The sequence below is a fragment of the Hyperoodon ampullatus genome (assembly GCF_949752795.1).
Source record: "Hyperoodon ampullatus genome assembly, chromosome: 6".
NCBI classification, from domain to species: Eukaryota; Metazoa; Chordata; class Mammalia; order Artiodactyla; family Ziphiidae; genus Hyperoodon; species Hyperoodon ampullatus.
Window position 1 is genome coordinate 126,791,746 of NC_136919.1, and position 23,792 is coordinate 126,815,537.

At 42.7% G+C, this 23,792-nt stretch overlaps 1 protein-coding gene across 1 annotated transcript in view; it reads left to right on the top strand.

Moving 5' to 3' along the window:
• The window catches only part of LOC307054208 (putative ATP-dependent RNA helicase DDX60), a gene marked incomplete at its 5' end in the record, with an annotated part of 72,175 nt that overhangs the window by 33,994 nt on the left and 14,389 nt on the right, over nt 1-23,792 (top strand). Inside the window, 10 exons of the mRNA XM_079705800.1 lie at nt 4,588-4,692; nt 5,242-5,370; nt 6,422-6,546; nt 8,705-8,863; nt 12,848-12,995; nt 14,362-14,514; nt 16,551-16,655; nt 18,231-18,431; nt 22,521-22,625; nt 23,418-23,559. Of these exons, the coding sequence (XP_079561926.1) occupies nt 4,588-4,692; nt 5,242-5,370; nt 6,422-6,546; nt 8,705-8,863; nt 12,848-12,995; nt 14,362-14,514; nt 16,551-16,655; nt 18,231-18,431; nt 22,521-22,625; nt 23,418-23,559 (1,372 nt within the window). The remainder of the gene's footprint in view (nt 1-4,587; nt 4,693-5,241; nt 5,371-6,421; nt 6,547-8,704; nt 8,864-12,847; nt 12,996-14,361; nt 14,515-16,550; nt 16,656-18,230; nt 18,432-22,520; nt 22,626-23,417; nt 23,560-23,792) is intronic.

A 23,792-nucleotide genomic window follows, 5' to 3' on the forward strand; every position in this document is an offset into this window, starting at 1 on the left:
CGTGTGAGAATCTGATTGCTGTGAATTAGGTCAAACAAGGAAAAGACGCTTTTCACTAGCATAGCAATCACATGACTTTTTGGTAGTGAATCAGTAAGGTGGAGGTCTTAAGGGGACCTCATTTGGCGCACTGGGGTTTGAGTGGGGGAAGATTTCTTAATTTTTCTTGCATATTATTTTTCCTTTTTCCTTCTATTTTCAGGAATGGCCCATTAAAGCTCTGGTTGCCTCTCAAAGTGATAATTAAGCAATAGTTTGTCTTCCTTCCAAGACTGGATAAGTTAAATATACTCTAAATTCTGTTGTCAGATGAGCCTTCTAAATGGACAGTTTTTAAGCCACATAGAGTTTTCTTTGTTTAAAATATTTGATGTCACAGGGAGTAGTTCGATGTTCTGCCTAAGTAATCATCTGGATCAGAAAGCTAATTCAGATAAATAATTAGTAAGGGTAATTCTGATCCTGCCGAGCCTCTAATGGCTTTTCTTTGGAACCGGCAAAAGGCACAGCTCCTTAGCTAGGCTTCCCAGGTCTTCTAGGAACTGGCCCCGAGTCCTTTCTGTTCATCCACTTGATGGATTTTACCTGGAAGCCCTCATGATTTATATATAAACTAGAGTGTTTCAGCACAGATGCAAAGTGCCCACTGTCCAGACTCTGTTCATCTTTGATGATTCTTCTAATGGGAAACCTCTTCAGAATCCTCTGTGACTTCCTTAGCTCGATGGAATCTTCTCTCCATAGCACCTTGTCTATATTTTTCTTGTATGACAACAGTTATGGTCAGCTTGCTGCTGAAGTTCTTTACGTGCTTGTCTTCTTACTAGACTAAGTCCTTGAAGACAGATTTTATGTCCTTGTAGTTTGTAACTAACTGCTATGTATATAAAATTAAAATGTATATGACACAAATATAGCCAACCCAAATGGAGCACTTACTTTGGGTTCTAAGAATTTTACGTATTTTGTCTCTTTTAACCATCACAACAATTTTAGGATACATGCTGTATTGATATTCCCATTTGGCAAGTGAGGAAGGTGGGGCAGAGAGAACTTGGACCCCTGAGGAAGGGGTGGGGCTGGGATGCAGTCTCAGATAGACCGATCCCAGAGCCTGCAGTCTTATCACTGTATTCTGAACAATCTGGTGGACAAATGCCTGGGTGAGGGAGGGAGTGAGAATCACTTTATAGCCTTCGGGCTGTGATGCAGTAGCTTCTAAAAGCAACGGAATGAATCCTAGCGATGGTAGTTTTCCAACAGGATTTTATTATGGAACTTTCTCTTTTGTGTGGCAGTGGCTCTATCTACACTCTAAAGAAAACTAAAATGTGGGCAAAATTCCTGTGACCTAACTCACATCCCCAAACTAGAATAGTGATGATAACCCACAAATTGATAACAAGACTCCTTTCTCTGTCTTTCTCTCCTTTTCTCTTCTCTTTCCATGTTATTTCCTGGCGTTTTTAAGTAGCGTAGTATTTTCACAGTCATTTGTTGTGTTTGGATGGTTCAGGGCAGGTAGTCTTTAAACAGCAGTGAGCACGGTGGTTGGGAGGACTCGGCGAGGCGCAGGCATTTTGGTCCACGTGCCTTTCCTCTATCTCAGTACCTATTACTGGAACAACTGGGAAGCTGCTCCGGCTCCTCTAACCCCATGTGACCTCTGCAAACGTCAAGCTGCTGCATGAGTCTCCTTCAGGCTCCCAGATGTTGGCAATAGGAATGGGGCTTGGACAGTGTTAAATATGTATCTTGGCAGCTGTGTGTATGGGATGTTTCCTAAAGCGTCAGTGATAAAAAGCAAGTCGGCCTTTCTGAACAAAGAGATGCTTCCTGATCTTGTGTAGCAGACCTCAGATTGATGTGTGAGAGTGGGTGGCGTGGACAAGCGTAACGAGCTGCGTCAACGTAAAGAGAAGGGCCATCCCCCTTGGGCGTCCGCTCTGTAGCTCTGTCACACGGGTGGTCCCAGAAGGGAGGCGGGCAGGATGAGTGAGCTGAGGGAGTGCCCACCTTCACCTGAGGCTCGTTTCTGGCGGAGTGGAGAGTTATCCGGCCCCCCAGGGACAGCTGCAGGCTGCCGGGGGTGGGGTAGGATGACGGTGTCAGCCCCGGCAAGTGTGGGAAGAGCCGAGCCACTGGTCTTTTTCGCCTGCACATGGAGCAATGCTTCCATCACCTGCGAGGCTGGGGACGATGTGATTTGCCCAAACAACATCGTGGGTAATGCTGTGTGTACATAAATGAAGGACAGTGTGAATCTGTGACCTTTTATGTCTCTTCCTTTTACACCTGGGCTGGCTCAGTTTTTTACCAGCTCGTAAGTTATCGTACGTATAGTGAAGACCAACTGAAGGGAATGCCCGGCTTTTAGCTACGGAGTCGTGAAATTGATTAAAAACATTAAGACCTGTAGGTTGGTCATTCATCAGTCACAGCGACAGTTGAGGCATCGATCACGTGCCAGGCAGTTTACTAGGCCGATGCCATGTATTATGTAATTTAATTCTGACAACAAATCTGCGGCAAAGGCAGAATTGCCCTCCATGGTAGAAATAAGGACACGCAGACTTTTTAAAAAGCTTAAAAGCCTTAAGAAATCATAAGAATTTTCGTGACCAAAACAGAAGATTTGTGTCTTAAAAATTATGATAGTTCTTGGTTTATTTTATTTTATTTAGGCAAAATAAGTTGCCACTTTTAAGTAGTAATAATAAGAGAAGAAAATGCTAACATTCCAAAATAACATATTCACGTACTATTTGGCAAAATGTAGTTTTTTCTGTTCAGTTAGTTCACCAGACTGAGATGCTAAACAGTGATTCCAGGAAATCACCTGCATCCTATAGATTTTTACAAGCCTCATTCAAAGCCTGGTTGATTATTTTAATTGAAATACGTTTGACATAAAACCTTGTATAAGTTTAAGGGGTGCAGCATGTTGATTTGATACATTTATTTTGCAGTGTGTCTGCCACCTGTGTCAAGTCTGAGTCCTCATCCCTTCTTTTTTTTTCTTTAACATCTTTTACTTTTTATTATTTTAAAAAATTTATTTATTTATTTTTGGCTACATTGAGCCTTCGTTGCTGCACGCAGGCTTTCTCTAGTCATGGCGAGCGTGGGCTACTGTTCGTTGCGGTGTGCAGGCTTTTCATTGCAGTGGCTTCTCTTGTTCCGGAGCACAGGCTCTAGGCATGTGGGCTCAGTAATTGTGGTGTACGGGCTCAGTAGTTGTGGCTCGCAGGCTCTAGAGCGCAGGCTCATTAGTTGTGGCGCATGGGCTTAGTTGCTCCGTGGTATGTGTCATCTTCTCGGACCAGGGATAGAACCCATGGCCCCTGCAGTGACAGGCATATTCTTAACCACTGAGCCACCAGGGAAGCCCCTCATCCCTTTTCTGTGGTGGGACAATTAAGATCTAGTCTCTTAGCATGTTTGGTGTTCATAATACAGCTTCGTTTTCTGTAATTACCATACTGGGCATTAGCTCTTCAAGACTTATTTCTCTACTAGTTTAAAAAGTTTTAAAAAACCTGTACTGATGTATTTATCTTGTTTGCTTTTAGCACAGTCTGTAAGGTGGCAGGACAGATATTTTGATCCTTTATTTTAGATGAGGAACTAGCATTTAGAGGTAGAATTAGAACTAGATCTTCTGATTCAAACTTGATTGCACATTCCATCGTACCAAACAAGTTTTTTCAGCTGTATTGTTTGGGGTGGCTTTTTTTAGCCCAGAACTTCCAAACCTGAGTTTCATAACTTAGCAGCTGTTTACTAAAACAAGTTCCCTATTGTCAAATAATTTTGGAGAAATCTGGATACTGTAGCCCCTTCTTGGAGATTTAACGTTTCCAGTGAGAACCCTTGAGGAAGCCTATTCCTAGAATAAACCCCCCCTGTCCCCAACTTTTCTTTTGAAGAAAACCTGCCAGCGTCTCAGGGATCATAGCTTCACAGGCAGTGGATTCTTAGCAACAGTGGTTGAATCCAGTAACATTTACTGCAGTACAGGCTTTTGGAGAACAGGAATTTTTAATTTATATTTAAAAATATTTGTGGAAAAATAATGACGTGGATATCCAGAAGGCTTAGCAGAACCAAGTCAGTAACCTGGGGAGAAGTTTCCTTGAGTGTCGTGAAGGTGACCTTCAAGTTATCATAGGACTGGAGAAAATCAGATTTGCCCCTTTTAGCCTGGCTTGGTGCTCAAAAGCCAGGAATCATATTCATAATTAAATCAGTTCCACTTCCAGGTACAGGGTGGAGGCTGTGTGTTCTTGTCTAAACTGAGTCCACAGATCTTTGAGCCTCCCAGCCCTCATAAGAGAATTGGCTCAGCTGAAAGGTCTTAGGAAATACAAAAACCTTTTGGTGGGCTTTTGAGTTTTTTCCTTTCTTAGTAAATCAGGGACACTCTTAGTTAGTATTTTGTTTGCGCTGAGCCATTATTGAGCATGTTAGATCAGTGCTGTTTTCAGTGTCTTTGGGTTGATGATAATGAGTGATTCTGAGGCAGAGGATGGAACGTCAGATGGAATAGAAGGAATATTAAATTTTTCAATTTTATTTTATACATAGATTGAAAAGTTCGGATTCCCTTCTGATCTTACCCTTTCACCTCGAGAAATGATCCAGCTTTATGATACCATGTTTGAATTCTGGGAAAGTTGGCCCAGGGCTCAGGTAAATAGTAATTCTGCCATTATTTTGAATTGATTGAAGTGGATGGTAGCTGCTGTTCACAAAGACAAGCTCTCACTCTTTCTGATCACTTGCATCTGATCTTTGAAAGTTACCTGTGCACTCTTTCCAAAATAAGGTTGCCCCTTCTCTTGACAGCTTTCCTCCTGACGGTCTGTGTTCTCCTGTAATTGGGCGGAATGCCCCTGAACTCCTGAGCGCGCTTTTCCTCTTTCACTTTCTGTGATAGGACAATCCTTTCATCTCCCCTCCTATGCGCAGGGTCCTGGGTTTCTGTTCCTGCCTTTCTCTCCTCTCACGCCCCTCCCTTCTCTCTGTCCATCTTTGTTCGTCTCCTGTTTGGTTTTGCTGCACATTCTGCCTTAAGAGTTCACCATCCTATTAGGTTTACACACCAGAAATGATGGGGAGATAGAAGTTCAACCTCTACTCTCAAGACGTTTGTAATTCTGTTAATGAGACATATTGCTGAGAAACACTTTTGGATTTTCTTGCATGATTTCATTGAATTTTGTGGTATTGCTTTTCAAGGAGCTGTGTCCGGAGGAATTCATTCATTTTAAGAATAAAATAGTCATTCGAAAGATGGACGCTAGAAAGTATGGAGAGAGCTTAAAGGCAGAACTGACAGGCTGGGTGAAGAGCGGTCACGTCCAGGAGGTAATTATCACACGTGCTTTGGGTGAAGCACCTCTGTGTCCTTGTTCCCTTGAGATGTGCTGTGCAGTCATTACTATTTTCTGGCTTTTTTTAACCTTCAACTTCCACTGTAGGATTTTCAGTTGAGCATGAAGTCCAGTGATTCTCAGATAGACTAGAGAGAGAGAAAGGACCTGTGTCTGTGTCCTGTCCTCCGTCCCTCCCCTGACGTGCGCTCCACGTTCTGACGGCTGAGGACAGAGGGGCCCTTGCCTGGTCATGGTGCTCGGGATGGAATCACAGTGACAGCAGCTGAGAAGAGCTTTTCGTCCCTTTATCTCTTCTTCATCTGGAAAGTTTTATTTCCTTTTATGATTTTTATTTTAATTTGTAGGAACGATTTTTGTATTACAACCTTAGTCCAGGGTCCTATGAGTTATGCATAGTTGTTTTAAGTAAGTTGCTGGTCTTTTTATTTTGGAGTTTGCTCTGTTGTCACATATTAAGGTTTCTGATTTTTGGGTTGTGACATATAGAGTTTTCTCAGGTGAGTTTTTCCCATTCTATTTTAACTTACCTCCTGCTCCTATATAATTATATTTTATTCCACTTCTTTTGTCAAGAAAAACCTATAAAATGTATTTGTAAGTGATACATGATATAGAAACTTATATCATGTATATATATGTTACATTATGTAGAGAGAAACTGACTTATCCCACCTCCTGCCATGTAGTGGAACCAGCATCATTTACCAAATAATCCTCTTCCTGACTGATTTGTGTTGCCTTAAAAAATTGCATGTTAAATTGCATGCGTGCACGCACATGGGTATTACTGTTTATCTTTTTGTTCTCTCATATATGATATATAAATATTGATTTATATATTTCTCTGATGGTTCTTTTGCAATGTTTTATCTTATACTTTCATTATTTTTGTTTTTGTTACATTGTCTAATAAAGAACCACAGAAATATAGATTAGATAACTATGAAAATGTTTTAGCCAGAAGCAGGAATTCATGTCTTCATTATGCAGAACTTACAATAATTTTCTTTTCACTGCCACAGGCCAGAATGGTCCTGAGGAATCTTCGTCCTCTTTCGGTTGTTAGTTCAAAAAACATGGCCGTTACGTTTCCACGTCTTGTTGAAAAGCTATGGCAAATGGAGAAGTTACCTGCACTGTTTTTTTTGTAAGTCATTTAATTTGTTTTTGGTTGTAATTTGTATTAGATGCATTCTTTTAAGTAGCGGGAAGTTACACAAACTTGACCCTTGTAAAATAGTGTTCAGTACGATTTTTGGTGCCCTTTTGTTATTAGAGTGCATATTTAAAACTACACCTTTGTAGTTTAGTTCTTACAAAAATAATTTTACTTGTGCTATTACATATCATCTTCTTTATTTGGTTTTCCTTCTCCATTTCTTCTCCTTTTACTATAAACTAGTGTATTTTTAATTAGGTCTTGTTAAGTTTCAGTCAATACCTAGGTTTTTTACAAAAGAGATAGAATGTTTATGCACACAATTACCCCACATAAAATTAAAGTAGGGCTTCCCTGGTGGCGCAGTGGTTGAGAGTCCGCCTGCCGATGCAGGGGACACGGGTTCGTGCCCCGGTCTGGGAGGATCCCACATGCCGCGGAGCGGCCAGGCTCGTGAGCCATGGCCGCTGAGCCTGCGCGTCCAGAGCCTGTGCTCTGCAACGGGAGAGGCCACAACAGTGAGAGGCCTGCGTACCGCAAAAAAAAAAAAAATAAAAATAAAAAATAAAGTAGCCTTATAATATGCTAGTTTAAGTCCCAAGGTGCCAGGAAGTCTGGACCATATGTCCCTAGGTATTTCCATTTCAAAAAGTATAAAGCCCAGACTCTGGAGACATTTCTGTATTGTAGAGGCCAGTAACCCCTGGGTTTACCTGGTCTCTAGAAAGAAATAGTCACAATCCAAGAAGTTAGGATGAAAACCCCCAATTCTCTCCATCCTGCCTAAAAGAGCAAAATTTTACTGTACGATCTCACTTGTATGTGGAATCTGAAAAAGCCTTACTCATAGAAACAGAGAGTAGATTAGTGGTTGCCAGGGACATGGGGGTGAGAGAAAGGGAGAGATGCTGGTCAAAGGTACAGACTTCCAGTTATGTAATGAATAAGTCCTGAGGATCTAATTCCATCATGGTGACTACAGGTAACAATACTGTATTGCATACTTGAAAGTGGCTAAGAGTAGATTTTAAATGTTCTCACCACAAAAGGAAAAAAAGGTAACTTTGGAAGGTGGTGGTTTTGTGAACTAACCTTATTATGTCATCATTTTGCTATGTATACCTTTATCAACTTGTCATGTTTTGTATAACTTAAACGTATACAGTGTTATATGTCAATTATGTCGCAGTAAAACTGAAAACAAAAAAACACAGAGAAAAGCAAAGGAGGCACTAAAATTCACAAAAGATTTGGCCGTCAAGAAATCTGACTTATTTCACTAACCATAATATTCTCTAGTGAAATAAGTCAGACAGAGAAAGACAAATACTGTATGCTATCACTTATATGTGGAGTCTAAAAAATAATACAAATGAATGTATAAGTAAAACAGAAACAGTCACACAGACATAGAAAACAAACTTACGATTACCAAAGGGAAGAGGAAAAGTGGGGAGGGACAAATTAGGGGTTTGGGGTTAACAGATGCAAGCTACCATATGTTAGATGGGCAGCAAGGACCTACTGTACAGCACCGGGGATGATAGCCCTGATCCTGTAATAACCCAAATGGAATAGAGTTTTCAAAAATACTGAATTACCATGTTGTACAACTGAAACTAACATGATATTGTAAATCAACTATACTTCGGAAAAAAAAATATCTGGACTTACATATATTTATCTAATACTAAGCATCTTTGATTCTGTTACAAGACAGACCTAAAGAGCAGTGGAATTAGACACAAGAACAACTACAATAACAATAAAAATAAATAAACAGGAGTAAAAAATTTTTTTCTCACCTCTTAAGAGGGGGAGGAGGTACATCTCTCTTCTGTAAATAGAGAAAATCCACTGTTTTCTGTTCCTTGCCTGTGGGGTGCCTGACCCCTCTTCCAGGAGAAATCTCTGGGGGCTCTGCTTGGCATTGCCCCAGGAGGAGACTTCTTGTTTCCTGTAAGGCAGTTAATGATGGGTCTGCCGAGCCAGAACACCTTGTGTGCCTGTTCAGGATGAAGCTCATAAAAGTGGAGATTAAAAACTCAACAGCTGTGTGTCAGGATGACAGCAGTGGATGGCTAGATGATTGAATTGTATTTATCACATTACTCTCAAGGCAAGCATTCTTTTCCTTTGTTTCCAGATTTAACTTAGGGTCTGTAGAGAGAAGCGCTAGAAGTGTGAAAAGGTTCCTAGAGATAAAGCAACAGAGCAGAAGGCCCCTCAAGGCTGATAAGGAGACCTATGACTTGGAGAACAAACTTCGAAAAGTTAGAAAATCCCTTGAGGCACAGAAGACAATGTGAGTATGTGACTCAACACACTGGTGGTTGGAAGGCTGAAATATGTCACAAGTCCCAACAAGAATGTACACTGGGCTACACAGACATCCTAGCTGTCCCTTATTTGCAGGCCAGTTCTGTGCTTCGGAGAACTGTGTGTGCTCCTGGCTCCTGCCTTGTTCTCGGTGTCTAATTCTGATGACTCTGGGTCTGAGATGCGTCTTCCCTTCCTCCCACCCTCCCATCCTCAGTGGCAGCCTGGTCTAGACGGGCCCGCGTCTTCCTCGGGCGATCACAGCGGTCTTCTTCTTGGACTTGGGAGCTCGAGGCTCCCCACCCTGCAGTGTAGCTGCCACCGCTCTGCTGACATTCTCATCGATTAACTTACCCACACTCACTGTTCCTTCTCCTGGGCCATTGTTGGTGGACCACCACGTTTGGAGTTTTGCCCTCACTTTTCCAGATCACGTCCTTCTACTGTCATCTGACAACACTCAATATTTACTCTTCTCCCTGTGTGACACATCCTCCTGAGCTTTCCCGTGACATGGCCCTTCTGCCTTGAGGTCCCTCCTTCCCGCTAGCCCCCAGAGCTTCTGCTCGTGAGTTCACTGTCCCTCTCTGAAGCTTGCCCTCATGCCCCACTTAGATTTAGTGCCCTTTCTCCCGGGCTCTTGCTGCGCTGCAGTATTTAGTAGGTCGATTATGATGTGTTGCTGTCTTTTTCCTAAATTGTTAAGCTCTCTCACAGCAGGGACCGTGCGTTTTCCTGTTTTTATTAATATATCCAGTTGTTATCAAATGACTCGGGTCCTGCTTCTCGCTGGACCCGATTACATACTCACAGATGTCAGCAGAAAGGAAAGGTTCCTTTAATCAGGATGCTGGCAACGTGGGGAGATGGTGGACTCAGTGTCCCCCCAGAACCACCTCTGAGATTCTGTTCGGCCATGGAAGTTTTAAAGGGAAGGAGGAGAGTAATCTCACTTAATCACTGAGATGGGGGGTCAGGGTCATCGCCGTCCCCCACTGTGTGCAGGCTTGTGGAATCCTCGTCATCTTCCTCTAGGTGTTCTCTTGATCACGCAGTTTGTTCAGGAGATTACTGAAGGGGAAGCCTGGGAAGAGATCTAGTCACCTGTTAATTACTGACTTTTCTCTCCTCCTTCTTTGATCTACAGAACGAACCGATAAGTTGGGCAAAGTATTGCGTGATCAAAAGACTTGAAAGCTGTGCTTGGGCTGGAGATGAGTAAGGCACGGGATGCCTGGTGAAAAGTCACAATACAGCTCTGCTAAAGTGACAAGGAAAGGGGCTTCCTGCTGAGGGCGGTTTCCTGTAAAGAGCTGCTTACACAGTCTTAACACATTGCTTGGCAGGTCACAGCTGGTCCATAAATATCTTGCAATGATTGGTAGTTACTTCCCTGAAAGTTGAAACAGCTTTTAGAGCTTCTCGGGCTCAGATTTTTCACATTCTGGAGCAAGTCAGGATTTCCTGCTGACACTTCTGTGCATCTTCCTTCTGCCTTTTGTGCTGTTTCCCTGGAAGTGATGGTAGGTCTCAGCCTTTTCAATCATTAGTCCTTAGACAGCTTTTCTTCAGGACACTGGCAGTCACTATGTCAAGTTGCATTAGTGACCAACAAGTCAAGCTTTAAAAATAAGATGAATGTTTTCGTGAACTAAGAATGCTGCTGTCATATCGGTAAACAAAGGATATTGCAGCCATCAAGCCACCACTTTCCCCGGCAGTGCACCCTGAGGGGAGTCAGGATGGGAAAGCACAGGACACTGGCCCCAGAGAGCTGAGGTGCAGATCAAAGGAATGATTCCAGTGAGCCCAGACTTTTCATCTTCCCATACACAGAAAAGCCCTAAATTCCTTAACTGGAGGTGTCTGGTTTTCTTTAATTAGCAGTAATCCTTTGATGTTCCAACCACCTGGTCTTTGTTGCAAAACTTTTGTGCTTCCTGGCTCCCTGCACACACACACACACACACACACACCCGCCCTGCCTAACCTCCGCGGAGCAGTCTCTTGGAGTTATTTGAGATGCTGTCTCCTGGGCTTGAAGTCCTAAGAATGTCCACCGAATAGAACATATTTCTCAACTTTTAGGTTGTGCATTTTCTTTCAGTCAGCATTTTCCTGCCTCGTTCAGCACTGTTACACTGAGGGTGTTGGGACCCTTGCCCTGGGCCCCGTGCTTCAGAGAACCCCACGCCGGCCTCCCCATTTGCAGCCGTTCCCTTAAAATTAGGAGTTGGTGCAGCTCAGGAGATGTCCCTCTGGAGCTCACTCTCACCCTTCAGATTCCAGGTGGTTACGGAGCTCTATTTGTCAGGGTAGGAGGAGGGTGTATGTTATTTGGAAGTTTGGTACCTCAGTTTAAAACTTAGAAATCCTTAGACAACAGTAAGGGGGCGTCCGTTAGCCCTCTGCCTGTGCTGGTCCCGGCATTGCCCCTGGAGGTGAAGGGAATGTCACAGGAAGTGAGTTGGTGGTGCGTCTACTGCTTGGTCTGTATTTCTCACCCCTGAAATGGAGTTAGACGGGACACTGGTCAGCACATATTCTCACATTAGGAACTGTCTTATGTGCAAAGGCGAGAGTGTCGACTGAAAAAAAAAGCACAACCTAAAAGTTGAGAATTAGGTTTCATTTGGCAGACTTTCTGAGGACTTAAGCCTGGGAGGCAGCCTCTCAGACAGCTCCGAGGGGCTGCTCCCAAGAGGTAAGGGGGGAGCCAGGATGTAGAGGAGTTTTTGCAACAAAGACCAGGTGGTCGGAACATCAAAAGATGACTGTTCATTAAAGAAAACCAGAAATCTCAAGTTAAGGAGTTTAGCGCTTTTCTGTGTATGGGAAGATGCAAAGTCTGGGCTCACTGGAATCATTCCTGTGATCTGCACCTCAGCTCTCTGGGGCCAGCGTCCTGTGCTTTCCCATCCTGAGTCCCCTCGGGGTGCACCATGGAGGGGGGCTGCAGAGGCTGCGGACTTGGCGGTGGGCAGCCCATGGGTCTCCATCCTGAGTTCCCTCAGGACTCACTGTCGGGGTGACTAGTGGCTTGATGGCTGCAGCATCCTTTGTTTACTGATATGGCAGCAGCTTTTCTCCTTCACCAGAGACAAACCAAGAAAGGACCAGAGATGTGGGTGTCTGTGAAAGGCGGTTCCCATGAGGAGGGATGGATAATGCACTTTGGTGACTGAGTCCAAGCCAGTGTTTGTGGGGCAGTGTTTTAGGCCAGATTCCTCGCAGAGATCTGAGATGGGACCTCATGGAAGTGATCTGTTAAAGGGGTGTGCCTGAGCGGGACCTGCAAGAAAGCGAGGAAGCAACAGAGGGAAAGTGAGGAAGAGGCGTAAGGGTGTGGTGTTGCTGGAATATTGCTGACCGCAGCCAACCGGGAGGCCTGGGTGCACTGCAGGATCGTGCCAGCGTGGGTCGAGGGGGCTGTTTCGTGTACCTCTTATCAGTCAGGTACTGGCTGGGAACCACATTCCCAGTCCCAGGAGGTGGTGTAAACTTCCAGGCATTTCTTGGGAGCTCTTGTCAGCAGAGGGCAATTCTGCAGGGGATGGTGTCGCCAAGAGCCCTTGGCAACCAAACTCAGAGCTGCTGTAGCAGGAGGAGAGAAGGAGCTGGCCTGCACTCGGCCATGTGGAGCTGGGGGCACCTACCTTCCTCCAAGCCTGTGAAAGAGAAAATGTTCGTCACTTTAGCAAGGGACAGGGGGCTCATATTGGGAGAACTGGATTTGGCAAGAAGGTTGCTTAGAGTAGGAGGAAGGGAGGGAAATATTCAGACACAATAGGGAACTTTTCTGATGAGCAACCACAAGTTCCAGAGGCTTCCGAGGGAGAAGGTTGGTTCAGGGTGGTCCGGGTGTATGTAGCAGTGAATGTCTGGGTGATGAGGGGGTCAAGGATGTCCCGGGCTTCCTATGGCGGCCAAATGTGGCCGTTCATTACTTAAAATTTGTTTTTATAAACAGAGATAAAAGAAGCCAGAAAAATCCCAGGAAAATGGATCAAAGCCTAATCCATGAGACTGAGCATGATAATCTGCTCAAGGTTCTTGAGAAGCACTCGGAGATCCCTCAGGACTGCACATACGCTGATCAGAAGGCCATAGATGCTGAGGTGAGCCCTTAGGATGGAGCAGTGCTCCTGGAAACCATTTCACACTCCCGCTACTACTGCGCAGCTCCAGACGCTGCTGGGTGTGATGCTTCAGTGCCGTCGCTTCCAGAATAGAAATCCTTGTGCGTGGCCTTCTGTCTGTACCTAACCCTGAGGGCTCTGCAGAGCATGTTTGAAGAAGACAGGATTAGGTTTATAGATTTCTTGCTTGTTAATAGTTAACCCCTGGGGGTGGCTGCCCTCCCGTTATTTCTTCCTGCAATACTGTTTTTCACAGCCTGAATTCTACACTCCGGTCTCACACGCCTCAACCGAATATTTCGGTACATGTGGTCCAATACACTTGAAATATATACACAATTTCTCTAAAGCTCAGGATTTCTGTGTTATAGTCAGAACATGCCACCAAAAAGACATTGAAATATCTGGTATGCCGTTTCTTCTTCAAAATGTTTTATAGTGCAAATAATGCATACGTTTGGTAGACGAATTTGAAAATACAAATTAGTAACAATAAAAGCCATGCCAACCATCGGAAGTAATCACTGCCCTTCTGGATGAACCTTTCATATCTTTGTGACCACACACACACACATGCACACACACGCACACACACACATACACACATACATGCACACACACATACATACACACATAGGTGTATACAGGCATATGCCTGTGTGTGTATATGTGCATTCTATTGTATACATTCTTTTGTAAATTTCATGGTTTCCTCCTTTTCGAGAACCATCATCATTTTCATGGGTCCTTGATATCCCACTGTATAGTTGACTGTACATGGAGGGTATTTTGCTTTTGGATTCTTAGGGATTTTGGTTTTTTCTTTTCTTCTCTCTTTCATAAGCAGTGTTTATTTTAGCACATAAAACTCTGCATGCAAGTGGATTTCCTCCTTAGGGCAGGGATATTTTTAAGGCTATCTGTGACCAATTTACAGTGAGAAGGTAGCCTTCCCAGACCATATAAGGTAAGGAACCTGCTCTGCTTGGAGAAATTGCTCTCCCCAGGGAGACCTCCTAGGGCTGATCTAACCTCCCTCAGGCTGGAGCGGCCACACTCACACCTCCTCTGGGGATTGTCTACTGCTTGGTTAGTACTTCTCACCCCTGAAATGGGGTGAAACAGCGCGAGACATTCTGCTCCAAGACTTTGGAACATTTCTGATGGTTACTGTTGTTCCCATAAAATGTTTTTTATATGTAGAGTTAATTTCAAATAATTGGCCTCATTTAGCTAAATTATTATATAGTGTGCCTGTTATTTTCATTTCACCATTTAAAATTCTGATTTAAATTAAAATTAGATAAGAGATGATCAACATCCCTAAAACCCTTGCTTCTTTCAGACTTTGCAGAAGGTGTTTGACCGAGTGAAATTCTCAAGGAAAGGCGCGGAACTGAAGGCTTTGGCAGCACGGGGGATTGGATATCATCACAGCTGTTTGAATGCCAGAGAAAAGCAGTTAGTTGAGATTCTTTTTAGGAAAGGATTTATTAGGGTAAGTAAATTTCTTCATTTTAAAACTTGAAACTCTGTCTATATGAAGCTGAGCACCCATAACGAGTGGAAAATAACCATTTTTTCCCATCTAATTATGTCTTTTTTTTTTTTTTAACGTCCCATGATACCACTGCATTTTCCATCTCATTTAGTTGAGGGAGGGGGTTTGAAATCTCTCATTCAGTTTATCTCTTTTTCGTGAGATTCAAGTATCCCCTAAACAAGTACTGTTCCAACTATTTCCAACTATGTTTGAATTATACCTGTGGCAATCTAGGAATAAATGCCCACTTTTCAGTTATAATGTCGATGGCATTTTGTCAGCTGTTCATGTGATTTTGGCTGTAGACGTCTTTTCATGGGTGTGGAGGACATTCAGGGTAGCATTTCCATCAGATCTTTTCCCGGTGTAATAGGTGAAATAAGAACAAGGATGTACTGCTTCCCCGGGGCCCGCTGCACGGCTCGGCAGACTTTAGCGGCGCCATCCTCATACTCTGTCCTGTCCGTGGTGGCGGACAGGAGGAAGGTTCCCTGAATCACTTGACACCCAGCCTTTGTTATGTTGTATTTGGTGTGTCCCATAAAGATGTGAGGGGATACTCTGGATACATTCACAAAGAGGGTTTCTGTGATTTCCTAGTTAATGTAGACCTTGAGTAATCTTTTAAAATAGACCCTGACTTTTTCTAACTTGCCACATTAATTTTTTGAATTATGTACATTATATTTGTGTGTGGTGGGGAGGGGAGAGATTGATTCTGTTACTCTAGGGAGTGTCTTTTAATCTGAATAAATAAATCTTGAAGAAAATCTGACATCCTAATTTAAGGGTAATTCTGTAATCTGGAAAAAAAACCCAAAATCTATCATTAACAATTTTGTTTAGCTTTTTTCTTAACTAATAACAAGTTATTTATTTATTTTAAAAGTCAATAACCAGAAACAAAATTTTTTACATGATTATGAATTGAGGTAAGGAGGCACAACCATTTTGATCAGCATATCCTGGGTCTAAAATAGTATCTGTTAAATAGTAGTTGCTCAATTACCAGTAGCTTAGTAAATGGATAACTAGATCCCTCTAGGAAAAGTACTATGGAAATAGAGTTAGCTTTGTTATTGAGAACACATCTTTCAAAAGGTATTTATTCTAGTTATAGTCTAAATTTAATGTTCTTTCTTTTCCCATTCATGTTCTTATTGAAGAACTTTATAAAAACAATAAATGGTGTATTTCATTTTGACAGAGTATCGATATCAGGTTCAGAATAATTAAAGAAAATTATTCCATATACTTCACCATTAACCTTAACTATGACTCTATGATAATCAATAGAAATAGAAATAACAATTAGAAATACCCAGCATTATATGAAAAAAATGAGTAAAAATAGATTATTTCAGAACCTAAAATTTGCCCTACTACTTTTCTGGTCCGTTATTATGGCAATTCAGGGAAAAAGGTGAAACTTGATTTGCTCTATTACTTAGATAGTTTATTTCCATAGAAATAATCTTCACAGATAAGTTATAGTGGGTGAGGCTGGCCACTGCCCATAAGTGGGTCTATAACAGTATTATTCCCTGTTGTGGGAAGTTCCCTTTCTAGTCATTTATTACAAAGTATTTCCTGAGCACCTGTCATGTGCCTGATACTCTTTTTGGGGGGTGGGGTACACGATAGTGAAAGGGGCCTGGAGTCTGAGGCAGGGCAATAAACACACAGATGGTGCACTTGAGGTGGTCATTGATGCCACGAGTAGGGATAATGAGGACGGGGCCATCGTTTTGGATGTGGTGGTCCAGAACTTTCTATTTGACATTTGAGCAGAGGACTGAACAAACCAGACAAATGGATACGTGGGAGAAGAATATTCTGGGCAGAGCAGAGTGAGGGGCAAGGCCCTGAGCAGTGAAATATGACATAGCAAGAACGCCAACGTGCTAGAGCCTGTAGCTCAAGGCTTTCAGTCACTCCATGGCATTCCACTGGAATGCTATTTTATGAAGTAACTTTTATTCTCCTTCTAGGTGGTGACCGCTACGGGGACACTTGCTTTAGGAATCAACATGCCTTGTAAATCTGTGGTTTTTGCTCAAAACTCAGTCTATCTGGATGCCTTAAACTACAGACAGGTATTGTGATATGCAGAAACTCCCTATTGCATTGCTAAAATAGGGCAGTAAAAGAGTAAAAAAGGCGAGCCTTTGGTTTGCAAACGTGCTGCAATTCACAGGGAGTTTCCTGCAAACCTGACAGTCACGTTTAGCTGTGGTAAAGCGGGCAGGTCACGGGCTTGCTGTTACGTGACCTTGGGTGAGATATCTAACCTGCCTGGTCCTTCTTTGCTATCTCCAGAATAGGGATGATAAGGACGGTCCCATGGCATTTGCAAGAATTCAATGAAGTGATTTGTAGGGAAGACACACGTGCAAAGTGCTTGAGGACTCTCTCCTCATCCAGTCCCTGTGCCCCTGAGTTTACGGCCTGGGGTTCTCTTTCATGCTTCTCTTGTCTTTGCCCCTGCTGTGCACTGTACTACCAAGCCGACTTTGTTATTCTCCTCCAGTGGTTTTGATTTTGGCCTTGCAATTTCCATTTCTGCCATCTTTCATCATACATTTTTAGCTTGTAGTAATTAAACAGTTTTCCTAATTTTCAGGTTTCCTGACTCCACTGTGTCCTGAACGCAGATGGTTTTCCTGCTCAGGATCACTTGGTGACTATTTCTGCTACATCTATCAGCCAACATTACAGGTTTTATCCAAGTGCCCCCCGCCACTTCCTCACGGAACACTTCCTTTCTATTCCCTGATGGGCCTTGTTCCCACCCAATACAACATCCTTAGTTTTTCCTCCATTTTACCAACCCCTGTCCTTTTGATTTCTCCTTCTGCTGCTGTTCTGGGCATGAACCCTCCCCCCATATCATCTTTGGGAATCTCTCATTTAGGGGTCTGGGGCCCGCGTTATGGATGGTGAACTTGGGAGTGGAAATGCCAAGGTTGGAGTCCTGGGTCTGTCAGTTCTTGGTGTTTGCCTACAGTGAGTTTCTTATTTCCCAAGCCCCAGTTACTCTACTGTAAAATGCGGACAATGATTACACTCACCTCATAGGATAGTGGTTGTAGGGTCTTTATAAAAAAGGGGTAAAGGACTTAACACATTCTGAGCACTTACTAAAGGAGAACTGATATAACTTGTGTAAAGAGTTTGTTCTTAACTTTCTTTGTACAAGTAGCGTTTCTGAATTTTATCTCACTCTTGCATCTCCTCAGTTTGTGCACAATTTTTATGGTGATTTGTCACTCAGCACACGTGTGTAGGGGAGAGAGCAAAAAGGGACAAAGGAGGGGGGTGGGAAGGAAGAGAGGAGGACTAGTAAGATCAGCTGTAAGTGAACTGGAAACCAGGGTCTCGTCTTTCTTTCTTCTTGCTGTTTTGTCTTCTGTATATCATTATACGAATGTCTAGCACAGTTTTGGGAATGAAGTAAGTACGTCAGGATGACGAATGTCTCATTTTCAGCTCTGTCTCAGCCACGGTGAAGTTCCTGCCTGGTACCCAGTTGGATTTTCGTCTCAGTTCTGTAATGGTTGGACATCTGCACAGTTTACTTGCTCTAATGCAGTATAAAAGGCTCAGTTCTTATGCTGTGATGGAGAAACTGTTCAGGAAAGATTTACTTTGTGATTCTATTCTGTTTTCAGATGTCTGGACGGGCTGGACGACGAGGTCAAGACCTGGGGGGAGATGTGTATTTCTTTGATATTCCACTCCCTAAAATCGAAAAGCTCATCAAATCCAACGTCCCTGAGCTGAGAGGGCAGTTTCCTCTCAGCATATCCCTGATCCTGAGACTCATGCTCCTGGCTTCCAAGGGAGATGACCCCGAGGACGCTAAGGCAAAGGTACTGTGGGGACGGTTTCTGGGACTGAGTCTCTGCTACTGGCTGGGCTCTTTTTTACATCTGTAGTGATAGCTTCTTGGAGTCACCAGTCTTTAATGCTTGGTAGTGTCTTGGCTGGTAGAGGACTGGGGGCGGGTGGGGAGAGTAACAACTAGTTTTGTTGTCTCTGTCAATCATAGAATTTATGGCCAATGGGCATTTGGATTTGCCCCAGATGACTATTTTCATGTATGATAAACATTGCCCCATAGGAGTGAAGGGTGCTACCTATGGATTTAAAAAGATCTGGGTTACAAAAAGATTTGTGTTTATGATTTTGTAATAAAAGAGTTTATTTTTCATAAAAAAGTAACCCAGGTTCATCAAAGAATATTTGGATAATGCGGAAAGTTGAAGGAAGGAAAAAAGCACCTGCACCTAGTTTCGCTCTCCAAAAACAGTCACATTCTCATTTTGCTATTTTTTTCAGTCATATTTCTAAGTATAGGTGTGTATTTGGTTCCTTGCAAAGATATATTTATAGTTAGTTGGACTTAAGGCTATGGTTATAAACTTACTGTGAAATTTTTTGCTCAGATAAGTATTTTGAGTCTAATTCCACAATGAGAAATTTAAAATTCATAATTTAATATTTGGTTTCATCCTTATGAAGATGCATTGTGAAGGGACCCACTCCTCCCTGTGTTTGTATATTGATTAGCCTGCCCTCTAAATTGGATCCTGTTTGCCAAGGTGAGGATTCTTACAGGACTTTTGTGATGAGTAGCCTCTTGTTATGTTGCTGATGCTCCTACAGACCAGGTGCATATCATTTTAGACCAAAACGTCCCCATGTTTGAGTTCTCATTTTTTACCTCTATACAGGAGAGAAGGATACGTCTTCTTGCAAACCTTTTAATTTTTTTCAAAAAGGTTTTCAGAGTCGTTGGTCTTCTTTCCCTTGGCCTGTGTGAGGAGCTTTCTCTGTAACCTTCACACATAAAAGACTCAAGTGTGGGCATAAATTTCTTGGAATATTCTTTTTACTTATCACATCAAACTAGAATCACTTCATTGCCCTCTGGCATTTACTGTCATAGAGGAACAGACTCTTGAAATCTCCTCTAGAGGAACTGTGCTAATTCCTGTTTTCTTATAGTTTATTTCTTTCTGCCTTATGTAATTATATGAGTATTTTAAAAGTCTGTATATTTAAGTTTTCCCCAGAATTTTCTATTTTGTGTGTCTTTCCTTTTATGTTTTATTGATGTTTTAGTTATTACATGATGAAAACTTTCAGTCTTCATGCTCAGAAGTTTTCATCGTGGTAAAATACATGTAACATTAAATTTGCCATCTTAACCGGTTTGAAGTGTACAATTCGGTAATGTTAAGAACCTTTGCATTGTGCAGGGCTCAGGTCATTCTGGAACTAAGAAAAGATTTCTTAAGTTAGATCTTTGATATTTGCTTCTGTTTTGATTTGTTCATTTTCCAGGAAAAGTTATAACTTTTAAAGTCAAAAGTCGTTTTCCTGTTCTCCACTGTTGTTTTTCTTCATTATGAGAGGACACTTGAGTTTATCTCCTGTGTCTCTGATGCACCCTCTAAAGTTTCAGATCTACTCCTTAGGGGATACCATGTGGATGTTCATTCTGCTGCTGGACTTGTTTCCCTGAGATTGTGCACTACTTCCTGTGTCACCCTTTCATATCATAATAATGTATTATTTTTAAAATGTCAATTTATATGTCCATTTACCTTATGCGGTTGTGCCTTGTTTCATAAGAGGTCATATCTTTTGGCCTCCGTTGAGGATGCCAAAGAATTCTTCCAAAATATGTTTTTCTAAAAAAACCCATTTTCATAGGTCAGATTACTTTTGGGTAGAAGCGAGTGTTCTTGTGATGGTCTGTAAGTTTCTACAGAGCCTGGTCCCAGGCTCCCTTGTTGGACTCACCACGTCCTGCTCTCCTACATGAGCCCACTACCTGCTCCACTGACAGTAGGCACGTAACAGTCCAAGGGGCACGGCTTTGCTGTTTCTGCTGCTTCCAGAACCTTCCCCCAGATGTGTGCACAGTCTCACTCTTCCATCTTGTTCAGTTTCTTGCTCTGCTGTTAGCCTGCTGCCACCACTCCTCCTGCGCTGTCGACGGACCCCCATCTGCTGTGCCGACTGTGACCCCTGCTCATTTATATGAAGCACACACCACGCCTTACCCAGCTGCAAATCTCTGTCTCTGTCTATATCTACCATCTCTACCATGTTTTTGTTTAGTTTCTCTGTATTTCCCACTGGAATGTAAGCACCCTAGGCCAAAGGTGTTTGTTTGTCTTAATTCTTGGTACAGACACCCAATAAATAGTTGTAGCATGACTGAATAATTTTAGGAAGTTGGTCTATTTTCTTAAAAGAACTGATCTCTTGTGGGTTTTTCTGTTTTCTTCCTTTTGAAGGAAAGTACATCCCTTCAAATCTGGTGGTTTGCCAAGAAAGAAGGGTACATGATTTTTCTTTTGGTTTCACTCTCTGCTCACTGCAGTGCTGTTTAAATACCCTTTTAAATGTGAAGCTAGATGAATAGCTTTTGGCCCAAACCTCAGCATTTAGCATATTTTCAAGTTATGTACCTTTCTGGACTGAAAATTCATCTTCTGCCAATGTCCCTGACAGATTGGTCCACAGATTGGTCCTGTGGAGGCCATTCGTCACCACGAACTGCAGTAGGCACTGCAGTCAGAACTCTTACTGTCGTAATAAGACTTCAGTGACGTGGTCTGCATCTCCAGTTACAGTGAACCACCAGAAGTCACTCACCCTCTTACTACTCTGCTGTTTCCTGGCTGTTGCTCTAAATGTAGAGCGAGAGAGAGAAGTTGCAGGAAAGGGCATTCGTGGCTCCCTGAGAACGTGTCACCCCAAAGGAGAGGTGATGGATGGTACACCCCCTCCCTTCCTTCCTTGTCCCTCCTTCCCTCCCTGCCCCCTCCCTTCCTTCCTTCCTTCCTCCTAGTCCACTGGCCCTTACATTGACTAGAGATTCTTCCCAGGTACTATGAACTCTCAGGCCTAAAGGCAGCCACGTTTAATTTCGGTGATGTTGGGAAATTCTCCTTTTACTTGAACCTCATAAACGTTGTAGTGGGCAGTTGAAAGATATCTGAACTGTTACCTCGATGCTGTTTTACTATCTCAATATTTTTATTACTTTGACCTTAATCAACCTAATTCCATTGTTTCTGCAACGATACTGCAGGACATGGGATAATGTATCAATAATATTGTATTTTCTTCCAGAACAACCCAAGATTGTAAGCTCTTAAACTGGATTCACATATATTACCAGATTATTTGGCAACATGTTTCATTTCCAATGATTCTGTTTTATATGTTCCGTTTTGTTAGGGGAAGGGTGTGCCATGTAAGAATATGGTAAAACAAGTCATGTGAAATCCCACTGAATCTTAGGTGGGTCTGGTATCTGTGGGGTAAAATGGATATTAGTAATATATATTTGATTGTTTTATATTCTTTTATGAGCTGGTCAGTTGGATGTGGCCACAAGAGGAGACAGACGAGAGGCTCAGGGGAACAAAGTAGAAACTCAGAGGTCCTGGAAATGCAGGCAGGGTTCACCATGCAGGGCTTCATGGGACCCCAGGATGGTTGGGAGGCAAGAGACACAAGTGGAGGGAGAGGGTCCATGGGAAAGGCAAGGCATCTCAGAGTAAATAGTTTGGGACTGGCTAGTTGGAATAATTCGGGTGGGCTTTGGGAGCTGCGGTGGTGTCTATTTGCCTGGCACCTGGGGTGCTTTAGGACAGGGGAATATTGGCTTGGTGTGTGAGATTCAGGTAAGGCAGCAGGTGGGGCATAAAGTTGGGATTGGTTGGTTTGTAGAGGAAAAGCAAGCTTTGTCAAGTTATTGTTATCTTTAGGAAGTAGCCCTGGGAATATCAGTCTCTGCCCAGCCAGCAAGGTTTTTAAGATGTCAAAACATCATAATATGCAGGAAAAAATGTTAAATTCCAATGCACGTCTCTTGTCATCCAGGAGTGTGTTTCTCAGCAGGAGTGCAGTGTGAATTAACAGGCTCCTCTCCTCAGGTGCTGTCCGTGCTCAAGCACTCACTGCTCTCCTTCAAGCAGCCCCGGGCGCTGGAGATGCTGAAACTGTACTTTCTGTTCTCCCTGCAACTCCTGGTCAAGGAGGTAGGACCGTGTTTGCCTTTTTGTGAGATAGGATCGGTACCATCTCTGTTTCTCATCATCTTGAACTAATTCCAGTCTTTCCAAGGTGATAGCCAAGGATTCCTACTACTTACAGTTGATTTAATGATCAAAGTGGGCCAGGTAAGGAGTACTAATCTCTCTTATGTTGGTATTGTGGACTGAAAAAATAAAAGCACAACCTGAAAGTTGAGAATTATGTTTTATTCAGTGGACATTCTTAGGACTTCAAGCCCAGGACATAGCATCTCAAATAACACTTGAGGGGCTTCTCCCAAGAGGCAAGGGAGGAGCTAGGATCTGTAGGGGTTTTTGCAATAAAGACCAGGTAGTCAGAACTTCAAAAGATGACTGTTCATTAAAGAAAACCAGACACCTCCAGTTAAGGAGTTTAGCGCTTTTTTGTGTATGGGAAGATGCAAAGTCTGGGCTCACTGGAATCATTCCTTTGATCTGCACCTCAGCGCTCTGGGGCCAGCGTCCTGTGCTTTCCCATCCTGAGTGTCCTCGGGTGCACCATTGTGGGGGCTGCAGTGGCTGAGGGCTTGATAGTGGAGCATCCTGTCTCCATCCTGAGTTCCCTCAGGGCTCGCTATCCAGGCTGCTGTAATGTGATGGCTTGATGGCTGCAACATCCTTTGTTTACTGATATGGCCAACAATGTTTTAGTTCTCAGTATTAAGTACTATTTTAAACTGGCATTTAATAAGTTGTCTATTAATTAAGCTGTGTGGTTGAGTTGAGTCAAACTAATAAATTATGTCTGTTCTTTAGGGCTATTTAGATCAAGAAGGTAATCCTACAGGCTTTGCTGGACTTGTGTCACATTTGCATTATCACGAGCCTTCTAATCTTGTTTTCGTCAGTTTTCTTATAAGAGGCCTTTTCCATAATCTCTGTCAGCCAACCAGGAAAGGTAAGCTTGACGTTTCATACGTATGGTCTAAAAACAGCAAAGATGCTATAGTGAAGCTAACACTTCAGGAAATTTTTTTTTCTACAAAGAAAATACAAGTTAATATTTAGATAATTTGGAGATACCAAATTAGATAAAACAAAGCTTTATATACCTACTAATAAGATTACCTAGGAGAAAGCTATATTTTGTGGCAACTATTTAAAAATAACAACTTCTTATTAACTTGAGAG